The 15,829-nt window shown below is 36.0% G+C and overlaps 1 protein-coding gene across 1 annotated transcript in view; it reads left to right on the forward strand.

Annotated features, from left to right (window-relative positions):
• Positions 1-15,829, forward strand: part of SPATA17 (spermatogenesis associated 17) — a 175,049-nt gene that overhangs the window by 39,540 nt on the left and 119,680 nt on the right. The window contains exon 3 of the mRNA XM_006890573.1: positions 9,676-9,779. Within this exon, the coding sequence (XP_006890635.1) occupies positions 9,676-9,779 (104 nt within the window). The remainder of the gene's footprint in view (positions 1-9,675; positions 9,780-15,829) is intronic.

Genomic DNA, 15,829 nt, shown 5'->3' on the forward strand with positions numbered 1-15,829 from the left:
TGGGTGACCCTGGAGGACATTATGCTGAGTGAAATATCTCAGTCACAAAGGGACAAATACTGTATGGTGCCACTGTTGTAGAATGGGTCTGACATCAGGGTGGGGGTATGGCAGAAAAAACTGGATAAATTATGTATATTGTGTTGAAACAGATGAGGGAAAGAACAGATTAGAAGTGATATGTGATTGAGTATTATGGTTAGCACAGGAATCCACAATTCAGGTTGCATAGAGAAGTGTACTCGCTGTGGGGGGTGGGGGGAAGGGACGTGGGAATTGTATAGTAATGAAGGAATTTTTTTCTTTTTTCTTTTTTTTTCTCTTTTAGGAGGGGGAAGCGAGCTGGTGGGGAGGGGTGGGAAGGGAGAAATTGTGGCAATGAATGAATGGAAATCCAAAACCTCTGTAAAAAAAAAATAAAAAATCTAAAAAAACCCAAAAACTAATGTACTTAGGGTTGCTATGAGTCACAGGTGACTCGATGACACATAACAACAATAACATTCAAGGAAGACCTCTTAATATAACTATTATACAAATTTATGCATCAACAACTAAAGCCAAAGAAGAGGCAACTGACGATTTCTACTAACATTTGCAGTCAAAATTGATGAAACATGTTATCAAGATGCATTAATAATTATTAGAATTAGAATGAAAAAGTAGGAAACAATGAGGAAGGAATAATAAAGGGAAAGACAGAAGTTTCTGGTGGCAGGAATGAGGCTAAAGAGTGAATGATTGAATTTTATACATTCAGTGATTGTGCAAAGCAAATATCTTTCTTTAAAAAAAAAGAATCAAAAGTGATTTTACACATGCACCTCACCTGATAGAGTGCACAGGTATCAGATGGACTACAATCTGTGGAAAGAGTTCTAGGAGAAGCTCATTATAAGCAGTTAAAACCAGGCCAGGTGGGTGTGGACTGTGGAATATACCAACCATTATTCATGTGCAAGTTCAAACTGAAGCTGAAGAAAATGAAAGTAAGTCCAAGAGAACCAAAATACAAACTTGAGTCTATCCCACATGAATTTAAAAATAATCTCAAGAACAGGTTTAAGGCAGGGAACACCAATGATCAAACATGAGAGAAACTATGGGATAACATTAAGGATGTCATTCATAAAAAGAACAATAGGTCATTACAAAGACAAAGGAGAAAGAAAAAAGCCAAATGGATGTCAGAAGATACTATAAAAATTGCATTAGAACATCAAGAAGCCGAAACAAAGGGAAGAGATGTTGAAGTAAATGAGCTGAGCAGAAGATTTCAAAGGGCCTCTTGAAAAGACAAAACAAAATATTATAACAAAATGTGTGAAGAACTGGAGTCAGAGAATAAAAGGAGAAGAACTCACTTGCCATTCCTCAAGATGAAAAAAACTGGAAAACAAACTCAAGCCCTTGAGTTGCAATACTTGAAAATGCTGTGGAAAATATCTTGAATGATCCAGGAAGTTTAAAAAGATGAAAGAAATTCAAAGAGTCATACACCAAAAAGAATTGGTGAACACTGAAAAATTCCAGGAAGTACCTTATGAAAAAGAGCCAAAAGTCCAAATTTCATTGAAGACATTGGAAAAAAAAAAGATGCTTCAGGAATTGATGGGATACCAATTGACATGTTTCAACTAACAGATGCAACTCTGAATGGATTCACTAGGCTATGCCATGAAATTTGTTTCCATTCACAAGAAAGGTGATCCAACAGAATGTAGAAATTATTGAACAATTGTATTAGTATCACATGCAAGGAAAATATTGCTGAAGGTCAATAAAAATATTAATTATATTACTATTAACTAACATTGATTACATTACTAATGTAAATACTGTAATATTAATAAGGAACTTCCCAGAAGTTCAAGTGGGATTTAGAAGAGGCTGTGACACTAGGAATATCATTGCTGATGTCAGATGATCCTAGCTGAAAGCAGAGAATACCAGAAGAATGTCTGCCTATTATTGACTATACAAAGACATTTATTTGACTGTCTGGATCATAACAAACTGTGGCTAACATTGAAATGAATGGAAATCCCAGAACACTTAATTGTTCTCATCTACAATTTATATCTAGACTAAGAAGCTATTGTCTAAACAGAGCAAGGGAATACTGCATGGTTTAAAATAAAGATGTGCACCAGGGATGTATTCTTTCTTCATATATATTCAATATGTGTGCTGAGCAAATAAGTCATGAAGCTGGACTTTCTGAAGAAGAATGTGGCATCAGGATCAGAAGAATACTCATTAACAACCTGTTGTATGCAGATGACATCTTACTTGCTGAAAGAGAGGAGGACTTGAAATGCTTGCTGCAGAAGATCAAGGATTATTACCTTCAATATGGATTATATCTTAACATCCAGAAGACAAAAATCCTCACCACTGGATTAATAAGCAGCATTGTGATAGATGAAAATTATTGATGTTGTCAATTATTGCATCTTGCTTGGATCAACAAACAACATGTTTGGTACCTGCAGTCAAGAGATCAGGAGACATACTGCATTGGGTAAGTCAGCTGTCAGGGATCTCTCCAAAATACTGAGGAGCAATGATGCCAGTCTGAAGACTAAAATGCTCCTGATTTAGGTATGATCTTATTAGTCACTTGCTATGCATCTGATAGCTGGACAATGAATGAAGATGACAAAGTATTGATGCCACTGATTTTTTATATTTAAGAAGACTACTGAATATTCATGGACTGAAAAAGGACAAACAAGCAAACAAATCAAAAACAACAAAACAAAATGTCTTGGAAAAACTGCAGCCAGAATGCTCCTTAAAGGCAAAGGTGTCAAAGCTTCATCTCTTATACTTTGGACCTGTGGCTAGAAGAAGTTATTCCTTGGAAGGAAACATCATACTTGGAAACAAGGAAGGGTAGCAAAAAAAAAAGAGGAAGACTCACAACAAGATGGATAGACTCAGTGACTACAGTCGTGGGCTCAAGTGTGTCAGAGTTGATGACGATGGCACAGGGTAGGACAGGATTCTGATCTGATGCCATGAATCCTACACCACTTAATGGCACCTTAAAACAACAATTCCCCAGTATTACATATAATACCACCTTCTCTTTCCTTCTTATCCTCCAGCAAACATCTTTGTGTTTTCTAATACATTGAATCTTATTTTACTTAGAATTTAATGATATTTTTGTGATCAGTAGTTGCTCCCTTAACAATATTTGATACCCTACTGTTTCCCTATGCTTACCTAGTCATGATGATCCCAGATGATGAATTTCTGTCAGTAAATGTTTTTTATAAGTGTTCTCTTCCATAATAAACTCTTTACTGTATATGCAGTAAAATTATGCTGAAACATTAAAAGCAATCCAAAAGCTATGTGATCTTAGGCAATCCTTTAACCCCTCTAGCATCAATTTTCTCTTCTATCAAATGAGGTTAATAGCAGTACTCATTTCAGAATAAAGCTATAATGATTAAATTACGTAATCCATGAAAATGCTTATTTGCGTGTATAAGTTAGATTAATAGGTAGATTAGTTCAAATTTTTATTTATCACTAGGAGAGTAGTTTATAAGAATTCTTCCTTTAACTGCCATAAAATTATTTTGATCATATTAGGGAGAAAGAGGCAGTTGTAATTTTACAAATTTTAAGTTTTATTTTAAACAGTTGATTTTTTTAAAAAGTCATGTCAAAATATTTGGAAAATATGTTCTTTAAACTTTTATGTTGTAATAGTTTGTTCTAGGGCTTCATTTTATTTCCTAGAGTTACTATCTAATTTATTTGTTTTTACAGATGTTTTCCATAGTATCTCTGAATTATTTTAATCATTCTTCTACTAAGAGGTCACCTGACATAACCTCAAAATCTTAACATCTTAAAATCTCAGATAGTAAAATGATTTTAAGCATTTTAAAATAGCCATATCTTAAAACAGAGAATTTAAAGATTATATTTAATTGATTTCTTTATTGACACATTTTGTAACTTATAAAAATTGTCATTAAACCCCTTTTAGTTATAACAAAACTACTTAGAGTTGAAGGAAAAACCCAAAGTTGGTCATACAGGTTTCTCTATTTCTCTTTTGGTTTTTTCAAAGAAAATGTGCTTGTTGTTAGGTGTTATAGAGTCGAGTATGACTCACAGAGATCCTGTAAACCCTATTTATCCTGCACCATGTTCACTGTCTCTGACATGCTTGAGCCCATTGCTGCCATCATGGTGTTAAGTCTGTCTTGTTGAGGGTCTTTCTCTCCTCCTGTGACCTTCCACCTTTCCTAGCATGATATCTTTTCCCAAGGAATAGTCTCTCCTAGCAATGTACCCAAAGTGTGAGATAAAACTTCACCATCCTTGCCTATAAAGAGCATTTTGGCTACACTTTCCCCCAAGACATATCTGTTTGTTCTTTTGCCAGTCCGTGCGATGTTCAATACTTTTTTCCACCACTGCAACTCAAAACCGTAAATTTTCCTCCTTTCATCCTTATTCATTATCTCAGATGCACAGCAAATGATTGAAAGACCGTAGTTTAAGTATGGCACTCCTTAGTCTTCAAACTGATGCCATTACTCCTCAATGATGAAAACATTTGTAGAGAGGAAGATTAGCTACAAAATGTACTAAAATAGATGGAGTATTCTACCTTAAAAGCGATCATTCTTAATATGTGAGTCTTTCATGAATGTGCATAAACTGGTAGACAATTTTTAGAGAAGGATGTAAATCTTGGTGCTAGTCTGAGTTTATACTTTCCAGTTTTTCCTTCTCTTTTACTCCCAGTGCCATTCAGCTTTATTTTACGTTTACCACAGAGTTAAGATTTCAAAATAATTACTTTTGTTTTGAGTCTTTCTCATACATTTAATTGTACTAATACAATTTTATTCAATATTCCATGCCATCACCATAATTCAAAGGCATACATTATTCATAATCTACCTTTTTCATGAACATGGGGCAATTGAAATTACCATGGCTCGATCATGTATACCTTGGACCTCAAAAAGACATCTTTACTCTTTAGCACTTTAATGAGTTCCTTCACAGAAATGCAATATATTATTTGGTTTCTTGATTGCTTCTCCCATGGGTGTTAGTTGTGGTTCTCTGTAAAATTAAATGCTTGATAACCTAAAACTCAGTTGAAGAGTACATTTCTCTTCTGTTCTTTGACCTATATTGTGTTGCTTAAGATGATGTTATCTCTCTTGTTTTTGCTCTACTAGTTTATTTACAAAACTCGAATACAAATGTGAACAAATTCTTTCAATTTCCCTCACCAACCCCCACCCTTCAAATTGTACAACCCAATGACTAATCCTCCTTTTCCCCTGCACATCCACATCCCTCTACTTCTAGCCTCTCTCACCCCTCCTGGATTCTTATACTCATTCTACAGTAATGGTTTTATACAATATTTATCAATTTATACATATATTTATACAGTTTATGTGACTGAGTTAGTTCACTCAGCATAGCACTCTCCAATCCCTCCCAAGTTAGGTAATAATTTACAAAGTTATTGCTCCTACATGCTGCATAGTATGCTGTGAATGTACCATAATTTCTCAATACGTTAGTTTGTGGTTGAACATTTGGGCTGTTTCCATGTTCTTGCCATGGTGAATAATGCTGCTATAAACATTGCTATACAAACCTCAATTTTGTGCCTCAGTTCTCATATTCTCAGGGTATATTTCATGTAGTGGAATATCTGGTTCATATGGAATTTCTATGTTCAGCTTTTTGAGGAAGCGCCAAACTGCCTTCCAGACTGGTTGTACCATTTTACAATCCTGCCAACAATGTATAAGAGTTCCTTTCTCGCCACATCCTCTCCAACAGCTATTACTTTCTGCCCTGTTAAACTTTGCCACTACTGCTGGAGTGAGATGTTACCTCATTGTGATTTTGATTTGCATCTCTCCTGCCAGTAATTTGGAGCATTTGTTCATGTGTCTGTTTGCCATTCAAATATCTTCCTCTGTAAAAATTCTTTCCATGTCTTTCGCCCATTTTGTAATTGGGTTATCTGTCTTTTTCTTGTGAAGGCCTAGGAGTATTCTGTAAACTTTTGTTATGAGACTTCTGTCTGAAATGGTATTACCAAATGTTGTTTTGTTTTGTTCCCAGTCTGTAAGTTTCCTTTTCACCCTGTTGGAAAAGGTTTTTAATGTGCACAGGGATTTAATCTTTAAAAGGTCCCATGCTTCAATTTTATCCTCTTTAGATTGTGCATTTCTGATGCAGTCTCTTTAAACCTTGGACTAGCACTTTTAAGCTTGATTCCAGTTTATCCCTTATGAATGTTATGGTTTGGGGCTATACTCCCAGGTCTCTAATCCACCTTGAGTTTACTTTTGTGTATGGTGTGAGATGTGAATCCTGTTTCAGCTTTCTGCAGGTAGCAGTCCAATTTTACCAGCACCATTTGTTGAAGAGGTTATCATTTCCCCATTTGATAGCTTTCATTTCCTTGTCAAATATCAGTTGACTATAGATAGCTGGATCTATTTATGGGTTCTCAATTCTGTTGCATTGGTCTATGTGCCTATCATTGCACCAGTACCATGCTGTTTTTTGGTTACCATTGCTGTGTTGTAGGTTTTGAGGTCAGGGTGTGCTATGCCCTGTTCATGGATAAGAAGACTCAATATTGTGAAAATGGCAATCCTACTAAAAGCAATCTATGTGTTCAATGCAATCCCAATCCAGATACCAAATTCATTTTTCAAAGACATTGAAAAGGAAATGATCAAATTTATTTGGATGTTATCTCTTTGACAGGGAGTTCTGGTGGCTTAGTGGTAAGGAGTTGTGTTCCCAACCCAGAGTCTGACAGTTTGAATCCACCATATGCTCTGTGGGAGAAAGATGGGCTGTCTCCTACTGTGTGATTTACAACCTCTAAAAACCTGCTGAGGGTCAGCTATGAGTCAGATCTAACTCAGTGGCACATAACAACAGCAATAACTCTCTGAAGTTTTAATATGATTCTGGATCCTTTATTATTTACTGTATATTTTTGAGGAAATTAATGTTAACTTCTCTTTATCTATGTTATTATTGTTATGTGTCCTTAAGTCTGAAATGACTTATATCTGACCTTCTAATGAGCCTTCAAAGGCTATAAATCACAGGTTAAGAGATTACTTATCTTTATTCCTATCCCAAGTATTAAACAGGTGGACTCGAACTGCCTGTCTTTTGGTGGGTAGCACAACTCTTTACTCACTAGGCATCAGAGCCTACTTCATTGCTGTTGTTGTTGATTGCTGTCAAGTTAAGCACGACTCATACAAACCCTATGAACAAAAGTCCTGAAGCTGTTCTCTAACTACTGTCATTTATCAAAGTTCATAGGGTTTTCAGAGGCATGTTGTTTAGGAAGTGGGTGCCACTCCTGCTTTGAAACCTGTTTTAAACTGGGAGCTCCTCCAAACAACGTCCACCATAGGTAACCGCTATAGCATTTGGTCTAGATTTCACATAAGTATAATTAAATAATATGGAATTCTCATTCTTTTGAATGTTAGCCAGTTTGTTATAATCCACACAGTTAAATGCCATTCCACAGTTAATAAAATACAAATAGGCACTCTTCTGTTATTCTGCACTTTCATCCAACATTCATCTGATATCAGCTGTATCGCTGGTGCCATGGACCCCTATGACACTAGATTGAACTTCTGGCAATCCTGTCACTGTACTGTTCTAGCCATTTTTTGATGACTGTCAGTGATATTCTGGTAACATGTGATATTAATGATACTGTTCAATAATTTTGAACATTCTATTTGATCACCTTTTTTGGAAAAGGAACAAATATGTATCTCTTGCAGTCAGCTGGCCAGGTAGCTATTGTCCTAATTTCCTACCTTTAGCTTGGAGCCATGCACAGCTGGGTTAGATATAAAGAGTTACCCTGCTGATCTAGTTGTATATGAGAAAGAAATAATGATATTTTTTTTAGTAATTTCCCATGCAACAACCTGGAATAGGAAGTAGTATGGACTCCTTTCAAAAGTCCGAGGATATATGATATTTCATAGTTACATTAGGTAACTAAAGTCCTAAAAATAAGTAAGCAAATAAAAACATTTAATCATAAGATTTTTTAAAAAATTAATAAGTAAAAATGAAAACTTCAGAGTTATGACTCACATATAATGAAAACAGAATAAAATATTAACTATTATTGTTAAAAGAAATACTAAAATACTTGTCATCTGTTTCCTCAAAACCTGAACATAGAAATTCCATATGACTGCACATATATGTTTATCACGGCTTTGTTCACAGTAGCAAAGAGTTGGAAACAACCCAAGTGCCCATCAAGAAAAGAATGGATAGAGAAACTGTGGTATATTCACTAATGGAATGCTGTTCAGCATTGAAAAACAAGGAACTCATGAAATATTATATAAAATGGGTGACCTTGAATGACTTGAAATCCAAGTTCTCTATAATCTTTCATTAAAATCTCAATTAAAAAAATTCCATATGGCCCAGCTATTTCTCTACTAGGAATACACTCCAAGGAAATTAGAACTGAGATACAAATGGATATTTGTAAAACAGTGTTCATAGCAGCATTTTTCACAATCACAAGAACATGGAAACAACCCAAATGTCCAACCACAATCAAATGGATGGAGGAATTGTGGTACATTCACATGATGGAATATTATACAGAACTCAGGAGCAACAATTTTGAAAATTATTGCAGAACTTGGAGGAGACTGGAGAGCATTATGCTGAGTAAACTCAGTCTCATAAGGACAAATACTGCAAAAGACAATTATTGTAAAAACAGAAGGATAACTAATAAAAGGGGGGGGGCGGAGGGAGTCCAAGAAGGGAAGGGATGGGAACAGAAGAATGAGGATGGACTAGGGGTATGTTCATAATAGGGTCGCACAATTTGGAGGAGACAGAAGAAGTGAAAAAGATACCTTGGGGTTCTAGAAAGATGGGGTAATGGTGGGTATAGTTCAATGGGGATTAATTTTATTAAATACAATAAATAGGAATGATTGAAACAATGTGAGTGTCAAACACTGTATACAAACTTTGTATGCAAATCAATATAAAATTTTAAAAAACACTCACTGTGGTTAAAGTTGTTGAAACTACTGACTTTAGAAAAACTCACTAAATAATATATGGTAATTTCATTGAAATTGAGTACATCTTTTAGCTAGTAAATTATTAAGAAATTATTTCTTTAAGAAATGCCAGTTGTAGGAATTATAAAGCAATTTTTTCTCAATGTCGCAGTTTGGTAATTGTGTTAAAATAAAGAATAATCTATGTCTATGCTCTTATCTTTGAAATATTTTATAATTCTATTCTATCCTCATTGCCATAGAGTCAAACCAATTCTTTTCATTGGATTTCCGAGGCTGTGGAGTGCATGAATGGAGAAAGATCATATTAGTCCCACTGGGCCTGAGTTGGATTAGAACTGCCAGAGAGGGATGGCCTGTGTACTAGCAATGCAATTCCCTACAGACTATGTCACCAAAGCTCTTTAAAATTGATGAAAAATGTGTTAATAAAATGATATTAAGTGAAAGAAAAGACTTCATTTGATCAGAACTACTAATTTTGAAAACACTTTTAATGTTTTTACAAAAATTATTGAATTGACTATGTTCTTATTTCTATCAATAGATTCAGAGAAGATGGAGAGGATATAGGATTCGGAAATACTGCTTCAGTTATTATTATCTGAAAGAGTATTTGAGAACTGTTACAAAGGCCAATGATGAAATGAGGTAAGCAGCAGACCAGGAGAAACTTTAGAAAGATTAGTCAATAAATGTCAGACATTACCATACTTAGAAATACATTTAAAGCAAAGTTGTATTATAGGCATAAATGTATCAATATAATGTTGTTATTTTTGTTTTTGTTGACAACTTGTAGCCAACTTATAGCTGACCGTCTGGAAGGTTTTTGGAGGCACTTAATTGCATAGGAGATTGCCTATCTTTACCTCACCTAGTGGCAGGTAGATTCAAACAGTGTACTCTTGAATTAGCAGAAATTCCTTACCACTAAGCCACAAGAATTCCCTGTAAAAGTTAGATGTATGACATTATATTGCTTTAATCCAAGTAATTGTTATATTTGTATATATGGTCAGCTATGTTTTTCCTATCTAGAATACTTTCATTCCAGTAAATTCATCATTATAAAAAATAAATTTGTAAAGAAAAGGATTCTATCAACAAAACTTGAAGTATTATAACATCCAGTTAATATTTTCAATAGCATATTTAATAGCAAGGAATTCAGAGAGAAGAAAAGAACATGAAACATTAGAAAGGGATACCTTTACTATTATTTTTCTGTTCATTCATTTGTTTGTTAAACATATAGGAATTCAGGTTATTAAATTATGGATTAATGGATTCAGGTTAATATATTTTGTATTATAGAGATTTACACAAAGTACAAAAATGTTGTTTACCATTGAGTTGGAACTGACCCAAGCTGACTCTCCAGCAGCTGTTCAGAGGTAGTTAATTTCTCAGGAGGAAATTGCCCAACCTTCTCTTATGGAGAAGCTGCAGCTGGTGGATTCGAACTGTGTGTCTTCAGAATTGCAGTGAAATTTCTTGCCACTATGTCACCATTGCATGATTATTCAGTCCCCTTTCCAAAGCTCTGTGTATTACTTTTTCATATTACCTGAGAATAGTTATTTTCTTCTGTTGTGATATAACCTGTTCTAACAAGGTACATGAACTTATGTCAACAATTAAATTAAAGTTAAGTAGGCCCCAGGAAAGATGGCATACCAATTGACATATTTCAACAAACACGTGGTGCCCTGGATGTGCTCACCAAGTTGTGTCAAGAAATCTGGAGGACAACCACCTGGCCAACTGACTGGAAGAGATCTATATTTGTTCCTATTCCAAAGAAAGGTGATCCAACAGAGTGTGGAAATTAATGAATAATATCATTGATATCACATGAAAGCAAGATTCTGCTGAAGAGTATCCAAAAATGACTGGAATAGCACATCAACAGAGAACTGCCAGATGTTCAGGCTGGATTTAGAAGAGGCCGTGTCACTAGGGATATTATAGCTCATGTCAGATGGATCTTACTGAAAGCAGAGAGTACCAGAGGAATGTCTATCTGTGTTTCATTGACAGAGATAAAGACATTTGACTGTGTGGATCAAAACAAATTGTGGATGGCTCTGAGAAGAATGGAGATCTCAGAACACTTGATCATGTTAATGCCAAAGCTATACTTGGACCAGAGTCATTTGTCATAACAGAGCAAGGAAAAACTCACTGCATGGTTGAAAATTGGGAAGGATATGCATCAAGGATATGTTCTATCTCCATAGCTTTTCAATCTATATGTGGAACACATTGTTTGGGAAGGTGGGTTCTATGAGGAGAAGTGTGGCACTCTTCAACAATCTGTATTATGCAGATGACTCAACCCTGCTTGCTGAAACTGAGGAGAACCTGAAGCACTTGTAGCAGAAGGTCAAGCACTGCAGCCTTCAATGTGGATTGAAGCTCAACATCAACAAAACAAAGATTCTCACCACTGGGCTGATGACAGCATCATGATAGATGGTGAGGAGATTGAGATTGTTAACAGCTTCAATTTGCTTGGCTCTACAATCAACACTCTTGATACCAGCAACCAGGAAATTAAAAGACAAATTGCATTGGGGAAACCTGCTGTCAGAGACATCTCCAAAGTACTAAAGAGCAATGAAGTCAGTCTGGAAACTAAGGCATGCCTGATACAGGCCATGGTTTTTGCAATCACTTTCTATGCATCAGTGAGCTGTACAGTGACTAGGGATGATAGAAAGAGAGTTAATGCCCTTGAGCTGTGTTGCTGGAGAAAAGTATTGAATATACCATGAACTGCTAGGAGAACAACAAATTCATCCTTGAAAGGGTGAAGCCAGCTTGCTCCTTGGAGGCAAGGATTCTGAAACTTTGACATACTTTGGACATGTTGCAAGGTGAGATCAGTCCTTGAAGAGGGATATCATGCTTGTGAGGGTAATGGGACAGCGCAGAAGAGGAAGACCCTCTATGAAATGGAGTGATTCAGTGACTGGGATAATGGGGTAGGTGTGTCAGAGACAATAAGATTGTCACAGGATAGAGCAGGGTTTAGGACTGTTGTACATAGGGTAACTATAAGTCACAGGCACTTAACAACTACAGTAATTAGTAATAAACAGCCCTGGTGCTGCAATGATTGAGTGTTTGGATGCTAACAGAAAGGTTGCATGGGTGAAAAGACATGATGATCTATGCCTGTAAAGATTCACTCATTTTCTCCTTTCTAGTTGATTCCTGGATCACTCTAGGTTTCTGAGTCTGTAAATCCCAACAGGAATAGACTATCCTTCTGTTTTCTTAAGAATCTTGGTGAACTTGAAGCAGAGATGCTTAGCTTTTGGGTTAATGGAGCACCTCATTCCAGAAAACCCCATCATATCTCTCCTCTATAAAGATTACAACTTAGAAAACTCGATGGATCAGTTCTTTCTACTCTGTCATGTTATTACTGAGTCAAAATCCACTTGAAGGCTCCTAATAGCAATAGTAGTTATTAATAACTCATTCAGTCACTCATTGCCTTCGAGTTGGAACTTACTCCTACGACCAGTCCAGTGGATTTTCAGGAGGCTGTAAATCACAGGGAAGGAGATTATCGGGCTTTCTCCTGCAGAGCTGCTGGTTGACTTGAACCACCAGAGAGGCTCTGCCCTTTGGTTGGCAGAGTACCTTTCTATCAATCAGCCACTAGAGAATTTACATAGTAGTTTCACCTTCAAAAATACATCTTGTGTTTGCTTCGGCAGCACATACACTAAAATTGGAATGATACGGAAAAGATTAGCATGGCCTCTGCACAAGAACAGCATGCAAAGAATATATCTATATATTTTACATATAAAATTCCATGGGCTCCAGAGATTAATTGGTAATAAATTATTAAAATGGAAGTTTTCCTCTATCACCCTAAAATTATACATAACATTGATAGAGAAAAAATAATTCCCCATCTCAAACTCCTTACATACATTGTGATTATAAAAGCATCTTATCTTTGGAGCTTAAATGGAGAGACTTTTTTGAAGTGATATCTTTAGCAAAAACACCGAAAGTTTGGGGAGCCTTCAATGGGATTTAGTCAGTGGGAAAAGTTGGAAAACTCTGAAACACATGAGTCATAGGGGACTGCTGTTTAATTTCTGCTGAGAAATCTAAAGTTCTGGAGATGGGCTCTCTGTCTTCCAGATGACAGACAGGCTTTAGCTCATCAGGGAAAAATAGCAGGTAGAATAGACAAGAGAGAAGGAATAGTAGCTGGGTTCTGTTAGGATGAGGTACTAAATTTAAGGAAGCATTCATGATCAAGGTCATACACGTGCTAACCTTGCCCTTTTATTTTGTTCAGTGTGAGTGTGTTCTTAAATTTAGCATTTTGGGGCATCCCTTGCTTCATCCAACTCCCATCTCTGTACATGAGAAAGTCTCTAAAGAGACAAATATGTATGTAGAAGAATAGTTTTGAAAAGGCCTTTTATTCAATCGATATTTTTACTAACCATTGCTTACTTCTTGAATTTAATATGAATGCCTCTAGTCACTACTGTTGTTGCTGTTAGTTGGTCGGTCAACTACAACTCATAGTGACTCTATGAGGAACAGATCTGCACCTTGACCCATCCTATGCCATCCTCATGATCTCTGATATAGCCAAGCACATAGTTACAATCACGGTGTCAATCCATCTTGTTGAGATTCTTCCTATCGATCCTTCTCCCTTTACCAGCATGATGTCTTTTTCAAGGACAGGTCCCCCCTGACAACATGCCCAAAGCATGTGAGAGAAAGTTTTACCAACCTTGCCTTTAAGGAGTGCCCTGGATACGCTTCCTCTAAGACAAAGTTGTTCATGCTTTTGGAAATTTGTGGGTTTATTTTATACTCTTAACATTGCAATTCAAAAGCATTGATTCTTCTGTTATCCTTATTGAATGCCCAACTTTTAGATGCACAGGAAGCAATTGAAAATGTCATGGCTTGTATCATGTGAACTAATATCCTTACTCTTTAGCACTTTGGAGAAGTCCTCAACAGCAGATTTTTCCAATGTAACTGAATCTTTTGATTTCTTGATTGTTGTTTCCATGTGTATTGATTGAAGTAAGATTCGAGTGAAATCATTGAAGATGTCTGTGTTTTCTCTGTTTATCATGATGCTACCGATGAGTCCAGTGGCATTTTTCTTTTCTTGATGTTGAGATGTAATCCATATTGAAAACGGTAGTCTCTGATCTTTGGCAGCAAGTGTTTCAGGTCCTTACTGTTTGCGAGCAAGGTTGTGACATATACATAACATAGTTTGACGATGAGACATCTTCCAATCCTAATGTCACATTCTTTTTTTTGGAGTCTAGTTTTGCATATTATTTGTTCAGCATGCAGACTGGATAGATAAGTAGTAAAGATATAGCCGTTATGCACATCTTTCCTGACTTTTAAACCATTCAGTGCTTGTTCGGTTTGGAAAAAAGCCTCTTATTCGTCTATGTGTTCGCTTCTCATTAGTTTAATTAAGTGTCCTGGGATTTCCATTCTTCTCACTGTTCTCACTATTATTCATAAATTGTTATGATCCACACAGCCAAGTGTCTTTATGTTTGTGTGTGTGTGTATATATATATATATATTCAATAAAACACAAGTAAACATCTTTCTGGTATACTCTGCTTCACCAAAGGTACATCTGACTGACAACAATAATATATCTCATGTCAGAGTATCTTCCAAATCTAGTCTGATACTCAACAGGAGGGGATTATACAAGTGTATAAATGCAACTAGGTGGAGATCACTGGAGGCCAGCTCCCTATATATAGTCACTGAAATAGGAAGTATTTGCTCAATAAATATGGGTTTTGTTTAGCATTTTTTTTTCCTATAAAATGCTCTTTTGTGTTTACTTATTCCGATAATTCCTTGTGTGGCACAAATGGCTAAGGTGGTTAAGGACTTACTTATTAGCTTATTTACTCTTACTTATTATTATTTATTTACTCTTATATGTAAATAGATAGTGAGTGAGTTAGATAGTAAGTTAGATAGGCCTGATGATGTGTTCTGAAAGATCACAGCCTTAAAAACCCATCAGGGCAATTCTACTCTGTACAAATGGGCTTGCCTAAAGTTAGAATCAACTTGACAGTAACTCGCAATCATGACTGGATAATATTTTCATACAATACCTTTTTCAAGATTATGCTTTAAATCTTTTCTTTTTTTCCATTCATTCATTGTTGCACATTTTCCTTCCTGCCCACCCCTCCTCCTAGTTCACTTTTCTCTTTGAGAAAAAAAAAAATTCTTTCATTGTTATATAATCTCCCCCACCCCCGAGTCCACCTTACTATGCAGCTCTTATTCTGGACTCTTGCTATGCATTTGCCTAATCACACCTAAACATACATTCCTTTTAAACAGTTCTCTCCATCATCTGTTTCAGTGCAATGTACATCATTTATCCCCTCTCGTCTTAGTTTCTCCCCAACCCTGATGTCAGTCCTGTTTTATAACAGTGGCATTATTCAGTATTTGTCCTTTTGTGACTGAGATATTTCACTCAGCATAATGTCCTCCGGGGTCACCTTATTTTTCAATGCTACATAGTATTCCATTGTGTGACTATACCACAGCTTCTCTATCCATTCATTTGTTGATGAGCACTTGGGTTGTTTCCAAGTCTTTGCTATCATGAACAAAGCAGCAATAAACAAGGGCAT

This window comes from Elephantulus edwardii, unplaced genomic scaffold (genome assembly GCF_000299155.1).
Source record: "Elephantulus edwardii isolate Elephantulus edwardi_28Jun2011 unplaced genomic scaffold, EleEdw1.0 scaffold00090, whole genome shotgun sequence".
NCBI lineage: Eukaryota > Metazoa > Chordata > Mammalia > Macroscelidea > Macroscelididae > Elephantulus > Elephantulus edwardii.